This window comes from Pleurodeles waltl, chromosome 6 (assembly GCF_031143425.1).
Source record: "Pleurodeles waltl isolate 20211129_DDA chromosome 6, aPleWal1.hap1.20221129, whole genome shotgun sequence".
Lineage (NCBI taxonomy): Eukaryota > Metazoa > Chordata > Amphibia > Caudata > Salamandridae > Pleurodeles > Pleurodeles waltl.
Window position 1 is genome coordinate 518,618,300 of NC_090445.1, and position 19,555 is coordinate 518,637,854.

At 44.2% G+C, this 19,555-nt stretch overlaps 1 protein-coding gene across 2 annotated transcripts in view; it reads left to right on the forward strand.

Annotated features, from left to right (window-relative positions):
- LOC138299950 (cytochrome P450 2G1-like) overlaps window positions 1–19,555 on the forward strand; it is a 278,392-nt gene that overhangs the window by 214,619 nt on the left and 44,218 nt on the right. For both annotated transcript variants that reach the window (XM_069238678.1, XM_069238679.1), the window contains one exon: window positions 18,125–18,312. In XM_069238678.1, coding sequence (XP_069094779.1) covers window positions 18,125–18,312 — 188 coding nt within the window. The remainder of the gene's footprint in view (window positions 1–18,124; window positions 18,313–19,555) is intronic.

The window sequence follows — 19,555 nt, forward strand, 5'->3', positions numbered from 1 at the left end:
TACACAAATACTTTAGAACATTGCCTCTAAGATAAGCCTGGCTGCTTTCTGCCAAGTTATAAGAGGGTTGAGCACAGGTTAATTCAGGTTTGGCTTTTGCCTCACCCTGACAAGGATTGTGGTTGCTGCTTGACGATTGTTCACACCCCAGTCTTACAGTAGCCCAATTTCTCAAAATAAAACACTGATTTAGCTACTTGATATGCAAGGATTCCAACTCTGGAATTTCCTCAAACTGCATCTGAGTTCTCAATCTAACTGCATGCAGTCCAGGAGGTTGATGGATACTGACATATTCAGATTGATGGTTAAATGAACTCATGACAGAAGAGTGGTCATAAGTGGACAAACTCGGGCACAATGTACTTACCTGATCTGAATGTATTCAAACCTCTAATCTTACAAACTTTTTTTTTCTCCCATCTTCAAAGCATTTTGAAGTAACAGAAGCATGACACACTTCACAGTATGAAACTACTTATTAAATAAATGAGCAAATAAAGAAATAAATAAATCCTGCTGAAATCAGTGACCAATATTTGAAGAAAATTTGCAATGTGGGCTACAATGTCTGCATAATTTCCAAATATTTGAAAGGGCTCCAAATACTCACTTTCTCTTCACATAACAGGCAATACGTACTAGTGGCACTCACTGTTTAACATTTTGAAATCAGCTACTGTGTTGAAACATTCTTAGTAATTCTCACCCTGAGTGTGCACCATTGTCTCGTAGTGCTCGATGAACTGGACATAGTGCTTTAAAAATAATTATGGCCTGATTTAGATATTGGGTGTATTGGTCCTGCAGTCTCTTTTTGTCGAATTTGCCATCCGCAAGCTTGACGGTCAGCTCGCCCTATTTAGATGCCAGTGGGACCATCAACGACAGACCACCACAATCCCGCTGACTCCGCCAGGCTTGGAATCCCGCCTCGATGGAGTATTGGGAAATCGTGGCTGGCAGCGGGACTGCAGCCATTGTTCCCGCTGAGTAGATTTGGATCTGCCTTCTCGCCAGACCCACTGTGGAGGGATTACATCCACACCAGAGTCGGTGGTTTGGATAGAAAAGAGGGTGAAAAATCAATCCCTTGCCCACTTACCTTCTCCACAGGAGCTCACCAAGAGGACTCCTACGATTGCTGCAGGCAGGGGATCCCGACGGACATCAATCCTGTTATCACCAAACTCGAAGTGGGTCCCATCCATGGTGCATGAAAAGGTAAAATGCCCACTTCAACTGGGCTCAGGACATCTGCCTTTTCACACAGGTATGTATTTTATTTTGGCTAGTAGTATTCTTGGGGATATGTGCTTGTACAAGTTGTTCCATTTCTTACATGGAACACACCCGTAGCAACACATATGCGCATTGGGATGACCACATCCCTGGGTATACCGCTGCCGTCACACTGCCAGTACAGTGGGGACTTTTAAATCTGTTCAGTGGTACACCGCCAGCCTGAGGGCCAGCCAGCATCGAGAACTGCCCTTGCGGATACATCAAAACACGGTGGGCAGAAGACCATCAGCTCAACCGAGTACTTTAGGCCATCATGACGGTGGATTGGTGGTAAATACCGGCAACATCTAAATCAGGCACTTAGTTGTTCAACTGATAGCCATAGTAACCTTTTCCTGCCATCAGTGACTTGGTCATGTTTGCATCGACCAGAGCACACATTTACTGATACATTCTAGATAAATGCAATCTGGTTGATAGCTTTAAAGATATCCATGGACTGCGAGCATTAGCATAATCCAATCTCAAGGTAACACAAGCATTTACTATTGGAGAGAGTAAAATTCTTGAGGAATTACTATTAGATTGTTCATTAGAAGTTTCAATTGCAAAGAACATGCAGATACCACCTCATCGACTGAGGTCCCAATGAAAGCTCTGTATAAAATTTGAACCCCAGGTTTCCACTAGTCACACTCCCAAATCGTAAAGCCATTAGTGTGGTGTTTCACAAAGAGACAACCTCAAAAATCAATATTTCCTTTGTATCTGCATTTGATTTTAGCATATTAGTGGTCATCTAGAATTGCATTGCTGACAAGCAGAGAGGAAGAGATTCCTGAAATTATTCAGCAGAGTGACATAATCTGAAGGGAGACTGCGTATCATAAATGTAGGACATAGGGCCTCATTTACAAGAATCAGGTCCAATATGTCATATTTCTTGCTCTGCACTGGGCCCCCTAACAACACCATGATATTTACTGTAGAGAGCTCCATGGTGCACATTTTCCACAGATGTGTAAGAAATTCTGACACATCTGTGGTGCTAAAGTCATGCATTGCCGGAATAGCACCAGAAAATGACTCTACTCCAGCAATGCATGAAAGGCTCCCACATTAAAAAGTCTTTCATCTGTTTAATGCCTGCTCTGAGTAGGTGTTACATTTTGGATGCAATGAAGGCACAGAACGATGCAGTGAAATCTTGTAGATTTCACCTCACCAGTTCTGCTTGGCTTTTAATGGGGGAATGCCTACCTTGCATATTTTACACCTGGGGCAGATATAATGTGGTGCCAGGCTTTACAAACTGGTCCAATGGTCCCATTACACCAGTTTGTAAATGTGGCACACTGTAGGGGACAGCTTACAACCGCTGCTGCGTCAAAAAAAAAAATGACACAACGGTGGAACAAGAGGCTTGTAAATAAGCAAAGCCCTACAGTGAGTAATTCAGAAGAACGAGTGATACTTATGAGGTGAGGAGTATAAATGTTAAACAATATCAGGAAAGACAGGAGCCCTGCTGGACTCCATGGTTGACAACCTTTTATTCCAACCTTAAAGGTGCTAGGGAGAGAGATTGACTGCAGCCTGTCAAAAATGAAGAAAGTCAGACGAACTCAATCATCTCATGCCGACTTTGAACAGCCTACCATTTCAAGACATGTGATAGATCGAAGAGGACATTCATCCAAGCTCATTCTCTGATATCATTCAGATTTGAGACCATTGTTGTCTTGGTGCCTTCCAGGGAAAACATTTTATTTGACCTTTAAAAGTGAGTACGTTTTCGCTATTGATGGCAGGTTGTTTGGTAGCACCAATAATTAATTGGCATATAATGGGAAAGGAATTAAAAAGGAAACAGTAGTCAAATCAAATAGGCAACATAAAAGCACATTTTCCTTATTGGGACTCATGTTGTTTCATTGTGATAGCACTCTTCAAAAAACCCATGCATTGATGTTTCAAAGGTTGGCCCAGTATTTTACCAAGTCTTCACGCTGTAATAGGAGCTGTAGTCTGAAACAACACCACTGGTGTGACTACTATTCTAAAGTAGTGAAGTGACTGCAATGGTTGCTATATTAGAATCTCCTAAATCTTATAAATCCATCAAAAAAATGGAAGAGACAGCGGTAGTTGCAGTTTTGTCCACAGACAGAACAGAATTCTGCAAATCGTACAAATCCAGCTTAGATCACACCCTACTAATTTTAGGCCAATACGCCAAATCGACTGAGTACAAAACGTTTTCTGTTGCTGCATCCTTTCCAAGATTCAGGAATGGATGTGCAAGGTGGACATTCTTAGCCCCTTTTCAAGCAGCCTTCTGGACCAAAATCTCTACTATTGATCAGTTTTTTTTACCTGATTTATTGGTGTAGTGTTGATATCGGTAAGGGCAGTCTTTATGTTGCATTTGTTGACCTTAGACCTGCCTCCGATCTGATTCCACAAATGACTCTCTGGCAGGTCTTGGCTGAAATGAAAATTATACTGAATCTTTTGTTCTTGCTGACACTCCTCCATGATGATATCTTTTCCTGCATTAGGTGGAGGAATTAGGATGAGTTGACTCACACGATACCAGTATGTAGAGGCGTATTCCAGGGATGTGTCATGGCTCCTATGCATTTTACTTTGTATGTTATTGATATAGCTTCCTTTTTAGCCCAGGTGAAAGCAGATGCCCATGCAGTGGATGGAACTAAAATCCCAATTTTATTATTTACCGATGACACATTGCTGATTTATAAGGACCCCAAGCGGGCTACAAAAGCTCCTACATCACTTTGAAGGTTTTTGCCTTGCTCTGGGTCTGGCTATCAACAATACCAAAACTAAGTTGATGTTGTTTAACTCTGGAAAGCTGTAGGAGAGAAAGAATATTTTAGGGAGGGGGCTGGGGGCTGGAGCTGATTCATTCTTTTACTTACATGGAAGTTTTGTATAGTGGGCGCATACAATGGAAATCTCATGTTAGCTGTCATAGTTTGACTTTTGCTCTAGGCAAGACTGCTGGTTTAAGGATGACAGCACTTTTGTTTGTTGGTGACTAGGCCAATCCCACAACGAGTCGCAACTGTCGGCCCAACCCTCCCGGCTCACAAGTAGTACCTCAACAAAAACCCAAACAGTAAAGTGTGATTTGTGGTAGCCTTTACGCATTAACGCAAAAGTGCGACATCTCAAGGAGGTCGTGGTTAAACAAGATTACTTCTTTCTCATTTGAATAACATGTCTGAGTCGAACACGGGAAATGAAGGAGATGCAGAAAAGTTTCAATAGGTTATATTAACAAGACTGCAACGTACGATAAATTGCATGGGCTGCATTGATTAGGATAATTAACAATGCAAGAAACAGAATAGTAAAAACGAGCGTCATGAATACAAAGACCCCCACATCTTGCAATACAATGTAATACAAAATAGATGTCAAATAGGCCCTAATACCCTAGCATGATGAACCTAATCTCTAACCTAAAGAGAGCTAGGTATGGTAAACCTAATCTGCCAGTACCATGTCCATGAGAAGAGCCCCCCAACCCTTGTTACCTTGGAATGAGGTCTCTAGATCAGACTCCGTGGAGACAAGAAGACTGGGTCAGCATCAAGGCAACATGTGGCAAAGAAAGCATCAATGGCATCTGGTGGGAATCCCTCTGATTATCTTGTCTGTGTGAGATGTATATATACAGATCTGGTACGACCCCTGACGCAGGTATGCTCCCAAACAATAGATAAGAAAGCATGCTTGGGGTGGCAATTATATAAACAATTTCCTGAAAAGGTACATTATGTTACTGTCACACGAAAGTGGGAAAGTAAATGATGTAAATACCTACGTATCTCATTTATCTTTGACACTGGTAGTGATGCCTTTACAGAGTGGCACTGATAACGTGAAACTAAAACATCTTCCTATCTATAAACATGGCAGCCATTTTGGAAGAAATAATTAAATAAATGTGCTAAAACAGAGGAAGCTAAGTAGCTTAAAATCACTAGGTGATGGGGGCACAGGCCTGTAAGCCAGAAGGCTAAGCTAAACTCCTGATTCCCATTAAAACTAAATAGGATCCACTACATAGCAAAGCTGCTCTTAAACTCAAACAACTTTCAGGGGCACAATATAGGGAATATAGTGCCTCATTTACTAAACCTACTACTACTGCACTCCATATAAACGAGGCCACGGTTTTGGGGTCAATTTTGTATGAGGCAGAGATATGGGGCTTTTCCAACATTGACTGGCTTACCATCGCTGAAATACCTTTTTATGTAATTTAGCCTCGCTTCCCCACAGTACCCCATTGTTTCCATTACATGTGGACATGGGCTTAACTAGTCTAGCTGATAAATTAAAGTTGTGTCCCCTTTTGTAATGGCGAGAGCTGTGGACTACTCTGGAACTTGTGCACTATGTTAACATCCTCCAGGATGTCATTGCTAGCGACAGATCCCACAAAGTCCTCTGGTTAATGAGTATTAAGGAGTCACTTCAGTGCTTGGGGCTGTCAGAACTGTGGACACATTCTGCAACTATCTGCTTTCCAACCGTACACAATATAAAGTTGATCTACTGGGCAGTTGTTGAAGAGAGCAACTTTCGAAAGGCTGAATCTTCTAAACTGGCCAGTGACTTCCTGGAGTTTAAATATATGAGTGCGCATCAGTCATATTGGGATCAGGTGACCATTCCCACTGGCATGAATTTTTACTTCCAGTTTAGACGCAACCACAGCACCGAGACCGCCCTCATCGCCGCCACAGATGACATCAGACGCCAACTCGACCACAGAGAAACCTCCGCCCTCATCCTCCTAGACCTCTCAGCGGCCTTCAACACGGTCTGCCACCGCACCCTACTATCACGCCTCCAAGAAGCCGGAATCCAGGAAAAAGCCCTAGCCTGGACCTCATCCTTCCTCTCCGGCAGAACACAGACCGTCCGCCTCCCACCCTTCCTCTCAGAAGCCAACAACATCATCTGCGGCGTCTCCCAGGGCTCCTCCCTGAGCCCGACGCTGTTCAACATCTACGTGGCCCCCCTCGCACAAGTGGCCCGCCGTCACGACCTCAACATCATCACCTACACCGACGACACCCAGCTCATCCTCTCCCTCACCAACGACCCCGCCACCGCCAAAGCCAACCTCCACGAAGGAATGAAAGCAGTCGCCGACTGGATGAGAAATAGCCGCCTGAAACTGAACACCGACAAGACAGAAATCCTCATCCTTGGGACATCCCCCTCCACCTGGGACGACTTGTGGTGGCCCACCACCCTTGGAACACCTCCGACACCCACCGACCATGCCCGCAACTTGGGATTCATCCTTGACTCCTCACTCTCCATGGACAGACAAGTCAGCGCCGTCACCTCCTCCTGCTACAACACCCTCCGCACGATCTACAAGTGGATCCCGACCGACACCAGGAAGACAGTGACCCACGCCCTCGTCAGCAGCAGATTGGACTACGGCAACGCACTCTATGCAGGAATCCCAGCAAAACACCTCCAACGACTTAAACGCATCCAAAACGCCTCAGCCCGACTCATCACCAGCGCACCCCGCCACAGCCACATCACCCCACACCTCAAAGAGCTCCACTGGCTTCCCGTCGACAAGAGGGTTACCTTCAAGCTCCTCACCCACGCACACAAAGCACTCCACAACGCCGGCCCCACCTACCTCAACAACAGACTCAATTTCTACACGCCGACCCGCCAACTGCGATCCGCGAGCCTCGCCCTCGCCACCGTCCCCAGCATCCAACGAACCACCTCCGGCGGCAGATCCTTCTCCTACCTCGGCGCCAAGACCTGGAACACGCTCCCTACCCACCTCCGACAGACGCAAGACCTACTCGCCTTTAGAAGACTCCTCAAGACCTGGCTTTTTGAGCAGTAGCAGTCACCCAGCCCCCCCCCCCCAGCGCCTTGGAACCCTAACGGGTAAGTAGCGCGCTTTATAAATGTCTGTGATTGATTGATTGATTGATTGATCGAGAGGGGGCTCTTATCTGCTGAGATCATGTATAGCTAAGTGGACAGCGGGGATGCTGATGCATGCCCCACCTGCTCCTCTTAAGAGGAAAATGCCTGTGCACATTTTTTTGCCTGCCCAGCTTATGCTCGACCAGCCAATACATGAGCACCTACTTGCAGACACTTGGATGCCTCCAACTATTCTGTTGCACTTTGCATTCCGAGGTCTGAGTGCTGCCCAGGGCTTGCTATCCCAGTTGGCAAGTTTTTGAGTGAGATGTAGAAAATTCTTAGGAATGTATTGGTTACCCTTCACTCATCATACTGAGTACTCTGCTTCTCCAATGCTTATGCATATAAGTTAGTGGCTGCTATTTTACTGGTACATTGTTTACTAAATTCTTCTTGCCTGTGTATGCATTTTGATGTTTGACGCTTCTGCTTTGTAGCTCTTTGGAAAATATATGAAATTTGCATTGTTGTCAATTTACTGTTTTGATTATTACTGTGTATTTCTATATATATGTTCTGTACTTTAATGGCCTGGTGGCCAAAATAAAGTAATTTTTGATTGATTGGTAATGGTTATAGGGCTTAAGATGAATTCGTCCTGCCATGTCGATATGTCTTTGTCTGAAAAAACTTGAGTTTTGACATTCAGAATGCACCAATGAGCCATAAACTAAGAAAAGATCAAGGTGTAGATAAAATTCCATTTGATTTATTTCAATATGAGCCTCTGATCTGGGATCCTTGCCTTCACGTTATCCGAAGTGCTGTTGCTCAGGGCACTCCTACTTCTCACATTATTGGGCATGGAAAACATCTCAATAGTCAAAAAGGGAAGTTGTACTGACCTAATGATCTATAGATGGTTGAGCTTGATACATTTTTCTCAAATTTTGTTTTCAAAGCAATACTGTAAAATATAAACAAATGGAGGGATAAGGCTAATATTTTACCCCATATTCAAGCTGGATTGAAAGAGAACACTAGTACTAATGATCAGACTCATAGGTTTAATTTAGGATTATGAAACAGTACCATTTTATCGCTATTTTAGATATTCAGGGCAAAGACTTTAAAGAGTGTGTAAAGTGGTTCTAAATGAGGGCTTAGGGCCAGATGTATGAACCAAAAAATTGTTAGTTCCTAATTGCGAATCCATGTGAATCACAATTAGGAAATTGCAAATTGGTATGAATGTGCCCCGTGACTGTCAAGATTGTGAGTCAGTAACAAGTCCCTTCACAATTTGCTTGTTCACAAATTCCAATTTCCTAAACTGTGAATGGACTTTTTACAGACTCACAATTTTGCAGATCTAGTCGCACAAAGCGAATGAGTCGCAAATAGTAACTGGGGCTGATAATGAGGGGACAAAACACTTCCTGGTCATGGTTAATCACCACCCGAACCAGGAAGTGTCTCATAGTAATGTAGGAGGAGTCTATTTAACACACACAGCAGAGGCCAAACAAGCTGAGAAGAGCTAATGGAGCCATGGCCAGCAAAATATCAGAAAAAAGTACTGCAGGGAGGAAGAGAAAACTCAAATTTGCGGAGGAGTTAGAGATACCCCTTGAGGAGTGATGTGAGCACCATGATGTCTTATTTGGGATGGCGTCAACCACTTTGCCAAATTCACAAAAGAAGAAAATTTGGCAGGAAATACAGGCCAAAATAAATGCAGTTGGAATCAGCCACCGGACCATAGAAGAAATACGCAAGAGGTGGTATGACCTCAGATTGCAAATGAAGGAAAAGGTGACTGAGTGACTAAAGAAGTCATGGGGAACAGGTGGCGGCCCATTCACAGTACCACCACCCACTGCACTAGAACCCATGGTGGAGTCCATATTGGAGCGGCAAGCTGTTGTGGGTATCGGAGACATTGGCAGTTCAGCAGTAGGATCATCCAAAAGTAAGTGTCACATATTAGATTTTTACTCATCTCAAAGCACAACTTGATGCACACACCCACAGAGTCCAGCAGCATGCATCAGACCGTAATGCTCCGATTTACAACTTTAGTGCTAGCATAGTGCATTATTGGTAATGTAGTTCAGGAGTCAGGTCAGAAGCCAAATGTAATTTTATCGCACTAAGCATCATATAGATGATTTAAATATATCTTATAAGTCCCAAAGATCCCCCTCAGGTGCATAGTGAGGACACTAGTGTGGAGGGAGTGAACAATGCCAACATGGCAGCAGAGAAACTGGTCCCCATAGACAGACAAGGCAGCAATACCCCACCCCAAAGTTGCACTAAGACAGTGGCTGCAGAGCCTGCAGCAACAGATGATGATGATATCCCTCTGCCACAAAGTCTAATTATACAGCCAACTCTGATCCAACAACAGCAAGTTGCAGGGGGTGGGCACAAAAGGCATCATGAGGCACATGATGCTGGTGAGGATGATGACAGCTGTCAATTGTTCTTTGGCCTAGAGGCATCCCTTCTCCACAATCAGCACCTACAAAATAAGCAGTTGAGAAGTCTGAATAGGAACATGCATCACATGCAGCAGAGCATTGCTCAGGGCTTTGACAGAATCTGGGCACAAATGTTCACAATGAATGACAACATAGTCAACCTCACAACTACAATATAGGACTTTATGCCATGAAATGGTGGCGGACCATGCCCATCGGAGGCGTCATGAATACACTCCTGCTGCAAGAAGGGACCTGCTAAGACAATCCATAGGCCGTTTGGCCACTTCAATTACATGTCTGTCCAGATGAATTGTCATACTTCAGGTAGAGTTGGGCCATTTAACAGATGATGTTGCCAGGGGATTAGGGTGGATAACATCAGCTGTTAAGCTGCTACAGACTTCTCAGGTAGCAAGAGGTAATAGAGATACACCTCAGGATATTGAGGAGATAAGTAGTGTCAGCAGCATATTGGCCACTGATGCCCGCATCCTGCGCTGTAGCAGAAGCCACAACCCTGTTGTAGACCAAGCAAGGACAGGGCATGGTGTTAGTAGCCATAAGAGAGCCTGATGGACACAGGTACAGATTTTGGCATAAACACATGAAGATAATGTGTCAGGTGATATAACCAACATACCTTTTTTTGCTTGCCACTTGGTAAACATAGATCTCATTTTGTTATTGACAGTAGAGTAGCCTGAGAACAAAGGATGTTTAAGTTTGCTATTTTGCCCATGCGTACATCAATTTAGTGGGCGCAGTGTTACACATAACTTACCTTTTGAAGTAATGTGTTGCTTTGTGATCCTGTGGGTGTCTCACCTCCATTGCCATGCTACCATCGCAAGATTGTCTTAGAGGTGGCTCTAGCTCTTAATCCTCTGAATCTGTGTCACCCACGTTGAGGGGTTGCCCATGCCTGCTAGCGATATTGTTTAAGCTGCCATAGGTTCCTACACTTTTGCAGGCTATCTTCAGAGCATACTGGAGTGTATTTCGACTTTTGTGAAGGCACCAGAATCATGTTTTAAGCATGCTGAAGGTCCTTTACAATGACAGCTCTGGTGTGTAGATGTACTTTGTTGTAACATCTCTGAAGGTGGTCTGTGGGGGCTAAGTATGTGGTCAGAATCCATGGTCTCAATGAGTATGGACTGTCACCTGGTGGCAAACATGTTAAGTGTGTGAATGGCAGGACCTAATTATGGACAGACACATATAGGTTATTTAGGTTACAGCTACACATCACCTAGTAAATATCCATCATCAAACTCCCCACACTCCAGGTGTTGGTGTATACCACTGTGCCTGAAGATCTATACATCATGGGTACTCCCAAGGTATTTTGCCAGTATGATGGTGATGACATTATGGCCATTGTATGCAACCTAGATATTGAGCGGATGGGTACTTTTCCTATTGCAGAGTGCATATTTTAGATGTGCAGGAGGACAGATGGGAACATGTGTCCCATTTGCCCACCTTACTTCATGGGAGAAGTTGGCTATCCTGTAAAAGTTCAGTTTGGTATTGTGCATTTCCTCCGCATTCCTGGGAAGTTAAATGCAGTTGGGTATGTGTAAGAATATGGCATCTAGGAACAGTCTAAAGAAATGTGACAATGCACTTTGTGATATCCCATCAGCGACAGCAATTACCCTATGGTAGCTAGCCGAGGCCAAAAGGTGTAGTGAGCACAAGACCTGCACATGCGTGGGGATGGAGCAGCTGCACAGGTTATGACTTTCTAGCTGAGGTTTCAGCATTTCTATCGCTCTAAGATCACTCTGCTACTCAGGATGTATTTCTCATATATTTCCTCCTCTGTCTGTAGGAATATGGAGATTCTGGTTCTGTAGATCCTCTCCTGTCTCTGCCTCCCCCGCCTCTGCTAGACACCCAGGAATCAGCCTCTTCAATGTAATCACATAAAGTGCAGCCATTGTGGAAAAACCTGATGCATTCTGGGGCTGTTGTTATACTTTGAATCTACTAAGCACCTGAATGGAATCAGCGCTAAATTGCATGTGCAAATAGGCAATTTTGCGACAAGTCACTAATTGCGACTACCTAGAACATATGGTTTGTGATTGAGCTGCAAAATCCAGTTGCAATATATACCGAATCACAATTTGGTTGCATCGCTATTTCTGCCAAATGGCATTTGTACATACCAAAAAAAACATTTATTCGGTCGCAAATAGGTTTGCGACAAAATTGTGACTCACAAAACGTACATACTTGTGGCCCTAAGAACCTTACTCATAAATGCCTTTGTAAATCAGCCTTGCTAAATCCATAATTCACATCAGGAGTCGTGTCCCTGTTGTCAATGTCTGCTGTTCATATTATCAATGTCTGGAGTTGGTACTGTTTTATAGCGGCCTCTTTATTTCACACAAAGCCCTCTCCAACTCATTGTAATCCAGGAAAATGATAAGTGAACCCTTTACACTTGCCAACTTAAATACATCCCCACACATATGAAATGTAAATGATATGGAGCTACCATGTGATCACATCCAGAGATTCTATTAGTGAATGGATACATAAATCCAAAATCTAGGATAACCAAATTTGACTTCTTGCTTTTTCAAATACAACCTGCATCTCCAGAGAGGAGAGAAAAACCCACTCACCCCAAAAGACTGTCTCTAACACTTAGATAAAAATCAAATACAGAAAATACAGTCCTCTGTCACTGTTAACAATTACATTGATTAACGCGTGCTTGTAACATATTGTAGAGATTATCTAGGCAGATCCAAATTAGAAAATCTGTGGGACATAGTATCCCTTTACAAATGTCCTGGTCATAATAATAAAGTAATACTGCACTCACAATATTCGAACAGGCTAGTTTTATCAAAGCAGTGCCAGACCGTTCTGAGTTTTTCCGCTGGAATGGGAAATAATATTGGGAAATCGGCATTACTGCTGTACCTATTTCTTTCTGAATTCTGGGCCCTTTTCCAGGCATATGTACCACCTTCTTTTAGCAGGTTGCTATATGCCAGAATATTCTGGGACACTTTACTCACATTTCAGCAGAAAATATTTTTTTTGGCAATAACAGAATTATCGGGTCACTTTATTTTAACTCTATTCTTTCGGCTACCACCTTCACTTCAGTTATTGCATCATTGGTGTGTCCAGTGATTTTGCCCATGGAGAACTGTGAAATAGCCTGATATCAGCATCTGGGTGTTCACTACATCACGGTAATGAAAACTGAAGTTTTCTGCACCTTTTCCTCCTCTTTCATCTTCTGCACCTTTGCCTCCTCCTTTCTTCTTGTTTTTGCCCTGCTCCTGCCTTTTCTTCTCCTTTTCTTCTTGTTCCTATTTCCCTCCTCTCGCTGTTGCCCGTCATCCAGATCCATGCCGACCTCCCCACTTCGGGGACCTAGCGTGACCCTATTGAGCAGGACCTCATTCCAGCTCTCCCGTCACAGTCTCTGTCCAGCTTGGCCTCAGCCACCTTCTGCAGCTCGGTTCTGCTCATTGTCTGCTCCTTTTCACCTTTGCTATGCTCGTTTTCGGTACCATTTCCTCTTCTCTTCTGCATGTTTTCTGCACCTTTTCCTATTCTTTTATGCTAGTTTTCTGCACCTTTCTCCTCCTTTTTTCTGCCTGTTTTCTGCACCTTTTCCTTCACTTTTCTGCGTGTTTTTTCTTCCGCTTCTGCCTTTTCAGCTCCTTCTCCTCTCTTCCCTATTTCCCTCCTCCTTCTGTTTCCCGTCACCCAGCACCCCGCCATCCCAAAGGGGCCTACTTAATGGAGGTGGGCACGCACAGTGGGAACACTGCTGGCATACCAAAGGCAAGCCCATCTGCCAGTTGTGGCTGGCTTGTATTTACAGTGGTGGGGCACGGGGTAAAATAATGAAAACATAAAAAAAAAAAATTAAATGACATGTGTACCTCACGGTGTCCTCTTCTTCTCTCCTCTCCTCGAAGCTCCAGCGCGGGACCCAGAAAACTGCACTAATCAATTCTGGTACTGCATAAACAGCATAAGAGAAGCATCAGGATTGGAGAGTGTGGCCTCCTTCAGCGCTCTCAAGAGCACTGGACGCATGGGTATTCTCTAACCTAGCAGTCTTAAATTAGCTGGGTTAGAGAAGTTTAAAGTTCTCATGTCAGGCTGATTGTTGCAAGACAGCCGGTCAAATGAACATGCACATTTTAAACTAAAGTGCAGAACTCTCTGCTGCCACTCAGCAGCAATTACCCTGCACTGTCCTGACACTCAGTTGAGGACATGGAGCTGAAAAATAAAATGGAAATAAATTAAGTTTATCACCATTTTTAGTGGGGTGACGCTTCTCCGCTCTCATGGAGAAGCTGCCCCTGCCATGTGCACCCATCCGTGCCTGGATCGGACTCAGCACCAGGAGCCCTAGCCCTTCAGCTACTCCACCAAGGTGCTCAGAACCTTGAATCCTGGAAGCCACAACAACAACTGCTGCACCACATCCTCTAGTGTTACCGAAAGACCCTTCACTTGTTTAAACTGATACTTTTCTTGCAGCACTGACTTGCCAGCCCACAAAGGACCCTGCACCGCACCTTCCTGGAAGGGGACGGTCAACCCGGAACCCCTCCAAAGTATCCTGCTCAATGCCCAATCCCTCTGCAAACACGCCACTGAAATCTGGGACACTATCACCTCCCTCTCACTAGACTTTGCCTTCATCACTGAAACCTGGCTAAACCCCTCCTTGAACCCTGACATCCCCACAACAATACCCAATGGCAACAAGATCATATACCAGAACTAAACCAACAAACACTGCAGGGGCCTTGCAATCATATTCAAGATCACCAATCAATGCATTGCCACCAACAACAACACCTCACCCTTTATGGAACACCTCAATTTCCATTTACAAACTGACTCCAAAACTACCCTTGTGTACAGATCCCCAACATCATCGCACCACTAGGAATCGACTCCATCCTCTACATTCTACTTGGCAACCTCAATTTTCTCTAGAACTTGAGCAACATAGACCTCACCCAACTAGTCAATGTACCCACACACAAGGCCTGGCACACTCTTGACCCCTCTTTACCTTCAGTGACAGATACAGATTCAACCACATCACAGAACTCTCTTGTTACAACCACAGCATCATCCATTTCACCATCGCTGACACCGAACACACCACCACCAGGAACCACAGAGCTCACTACTGCAACTCGAGCAGAGTAACTGAATCACAAGGGATGCAGGCCTTGAGCTCATCCTAACACAAGGTCTCATCTGACCTCGACCAGGTCATCCTGAACTTCTCCTGGATCGCCCAATGAGCCAAATCAGTTGCCACGCTTAAAATAGCCAGAACTAACAAAACCTCTACAAATGCCAGCTGGTTCACTCCAGAGCTCACAGCCACCAAGAGCAGCTGCTGCAAACTCGAGAAACAATGCCGATCCACCAGGAAGCCCTCTAACAGAACAGCCCACAAAGCAGCCCTCAGCAACTACCACTGACTGATCCATTCTTCAATACTCAGACCAGTATATCCTTTTATTCACCTACAGTTTAATTAAGCTATACACCCCGGTGCATTAAGGAGGATTCCCCTGGTAGAGTAGTAAAAAGACATACATTTGGTTCAGAGGCCTTCTCACACCCTCGTAACCCAATACTAGTACAGCAGAAAGAAACAATTCATGCCATCCACCCATGCACTTACTCACTCATTGATTACTACAGTCACTCTCTCAATTACTTATGCATGTACTCTCTTATTCAATTACTCGCTCATCCATGCTCTCCACTCTACATTCCTGCAACAGTGCACTCGAGTCCTTGTCCATTTATCCTTCAATGCAGTCAATCACTTACTAAATCATTCTTGATTATACTTATTTATCCATTCATCCATCCAAGCACTTGCGGATTTATCCACCCACACACTCACACACCTCTTCCTCTACCCCCTCACTCTCACATACTCATTCGACCATTCATCTACTCATGTTGTGCACCCATTCAATCATCCATGCATTCATCCACTAATTTAATTATTCTTGCATTTACCAACTTAGACTTGCAGAACCACACATGGAAAATCTGGAATCAAAGAAGACACTTGTTGACATGCCTCAAAAACAGATCTATTGACTTTATAAATGCTTCTTCCGTTAATAATACTGAACAGTCGAATAGCAGCTGGGGGATTACTTTCTTTGCTTACCCTGGGATAAGTATACTCCAACCTTTTTTCAGGAGTTCCACAATATGGAACACCTTAATTTCCATTTACAAACTGACTCCAAAACTACCCTTGTGTACAGATCCCCAACATCATCGCACCACTAGAAATCGACTCCATCCACTACATTCTACTTGGCAACCTCAATTTTCTCTAGAACTTGAGCAACATAGACCTCCCCCAACTAGTCAATGTACCCACACACAAGGCCGGGCACACTCTTGACCCCTCTTTACCTTCAGTGACAGATACAGATTCAACCACATCACAGAACCCTCCTGTTACAACCACAGCATCATCCATTTCACCATCGCTGACACCGAACACACCATCACCAGGAACCACAGAGCTCACTACTGCAACTCGAGCAGAGTAACTGAATCACAAGGGATGCAGGCCTTCAGCTCATCCTAACACAAGGTCTCATCTGACCTCGACCAGGCCATCCTGAACTTCTCCTGGATCGCCCAATGAGCCAAATCAGTTGCCACGCTTAAAATAGCCAGAACTAACAAAACCTCTACAAATGCCAGCTGGTTCACTCCAGAGCTCACAACCACCAAGAGCAGCTGCTGCAAACTCGAGAAACAATGCCGATCCACCAGGAAGCCCTCTAACAGAACAGCCCACAAAGCAGCCCTCAGCAACTACCACTGAGAACTCAAGGAGGCCAAGAGATTGGCCATCACAATCTCAGTGACTCAGCATCCCACTGGACAAAAGAACTCCAACAAGACAGAAGTCTTGATCTTTGGGAAAAACACCTCCATTTGGAACCATAGTTGGTAGCCAGCCAAACTTCCATGCATACAGACCACGCTTGCAACTTTGGCATCATTCTTGACAGTGAACTGACCATGAAGTGGGAGATCAACACAGTCACATCCTCCTGCTTCCACATCCTCCACATGCTCTGCAGAATCTTCAGATGGATCCCAGCCAACAGCAGAAAAAACGTCCCCCAGGCCCTCATCATCAATGGCATCAACTACGATAATGCTCTCTATGCTGGCATGTCCTCCCAGCTCCTAGAGAGACTCAAGACAATATAGAACACCGCCAACAGACTAATTCTGGACTTTCCTAGGCACACCCACATCACCTCCCAACTCAGAAACCTTCACTGGCTCCCTGTCCAGAAGAGATGTCATTTCAAGCTCCTCACACATGCTTACAAAGCCCTACATGATCAAGGACCAGACTATATTGACCACCATCTACACTTCCTCCAATCCGCCTGACAGCAGCGCTCTTCCTCTATGGCCCTCGCACATACACCCAGAATCTGGCACACCCTCAGCCACGGCTGCTCTTTTTCTCACATCGCCACCAAGGCCTGAAACGACCTTCCCTTCTGAACTACATCCTCATTGGCAGACTTCAGAAAAAGACTCAAGACCTGGCTCTTCGACAGAGACTTTGCCTTCCAGCGCCCAGAGGTTCTAGCAACGCGATCTACAAAGGACTGATTAATAGATTGAATGCTGTTAGTTTAGTTGTTTGGGCTAGGGAAGGAAGGATTCTGTTGGATGGCAGGATGCCAGGTGTGATTTTCTATGTAGTCCAAACGGGGCTTCTGTATGTGAGAGGAAGGAAGTTAGGGGGAATGGTAGTGGGAATACGAAAGCTGTTTTGTTTGACTTATGTATGACTCTTCTATCCCTTCACTGTTGACTGGTTTGGTCAGGAGGTCATACTATTAAGAAGAGGCAGGCAAGGTGAGGTGAAAGTTCAAAGTTTCATTCCGGGCTTGCACAGTGACTCCTGATGGCCTCCAATGCTTCTACTGGCTAGGTGAATGCTCATTCTTCAATCACAGTCGCATACACCCACAGAAGTCCATGACTGGACGTCACCATTGTGAGACACACAACCACATGGGACAATCCTAATATCACAAAACCATAACACTTAACCTGAAGATACAACCCATACACATCTTAAAATCGAAGATGGATAACTGTCAATAGTAGGGAGTTTTCACCTTGGGGTTCTAAGTGACATCATAGAGATTCCAGAGATGCAGACTTCAATTTCATTGACTATTTGATGTAATTTGGTACCTGTTAGACAAAACAAACACTATATAATTATACATATATATTAATGTAGCATATTCAAATTTGCGGAACCATTTGTAAATTGTAAGGAATGCTGGAAAGAAAAAGAAAAATCATTTTTGTTAATTTTAGATTTCTAATTACAGACAAGGTCATTGCAGAGATTGATAATGTGATTGGTCGGCTCCGCATTCCTTCTGTTGAGGACAGGAACAAGATGCCATACACAGATGCAGTGATCCATGAGATCCAACGATTCAGTGACATTGTTCCACTAGGATTCCCACACACGGTGATGAGAGACACCAACTTCAGAGGATTCACGCTACCTAAGGTATTTTTCTTTACATTTTACATACGTTTTAGAGTGATTGCTACAATGTATCTAGTTGTCAATGACCTATCTGCCACCCTTTCCCTAGTTTCTAAGTGGTTTTAAGTGCAAGGCTGGCCAACTATGTGAGTATGAACCCAGGATAGTTAAGAATCCAGTACACTGATGCAAAATCCAAGTATTGCAAAAACGCACCACCCAAAATGAGCATAGGTCTCATCCATTTTGAAAGCTGAAAATTAGAATAACTCTCTCCTAGTTCACACAATCATCAGTATGCAACGTATAGGGCTATTGGGAGACTGATAGTAGGTAATTACAGGAGGAAGCGTTTCTGGGTGAAACAGGGTAATACATTGGATGACGGGAAACATTCTCTCTTTCATTTCATGGCTGGAAAGTGGCAAACATGCGGCCACACAAAGTCAAGGATGGTAACAGGCACCTCGGGCAATTATATGTTCAGAGACCTGAAATACTCTTTGCTCACCCTTAACTCTCTTATCACAGAATGCTTGATATATTTGTGGCTGCTTCTCGGACGAAAGGGTCTTGTGTTATTCATGACATCTAGAACTCAAGCTTCAGTTTGCTGGATCTTGCTTGTTTTCATTCTGATCAGGTCACTGCTCCACTCCACACAATAGGCAGCACTTCTTCCTCTTTCTTTGCGGCAGATCACAGCACTGGACTATCCATAGATTTCTAGGGATATTTCTGGCTTTGTGGATTACAACAATTATTAGGGTCTCATCTCTGTCAAATGTCAAGATGAACTGATACAAAGAGGCTCACTCAGAACTCAGATAATCCACAATTGCTGGTTAAATAAAGCTACTAGTAATTAGAGTACTGGGGGAGGGATGATGGGAATCCAAAGTATGTTATTTATGTGTATTTGCTCACAACTCACCAAGGAGGCTAACCTTTCACTGAAGAAAAAGCTATATGGGCCGAGCCAGGGACCGGAATTGGTAAAGAGCCAGGTCTTCAGTTTCATGCAGAATTTAAGAACTGAGGAGGAGGCTCTGATGTGCAGAGACAGGTCATTCCAGATTTTAGGATTAAGGTAGGAGGAGATATGATCACCGGATCTGGTTCTGAATATAGAAGGGGGGTGTACGAGTAGGAGTCCGGCTGAGAAGAGGTGTCTGGTAGGTTTGTGGACGTTTATGTGGTTGTTGAGGTACGTGTTGTCAATGTTGTGAAAGGCTTTGTATGTGTTAGAAATGGGGTCTTTGGT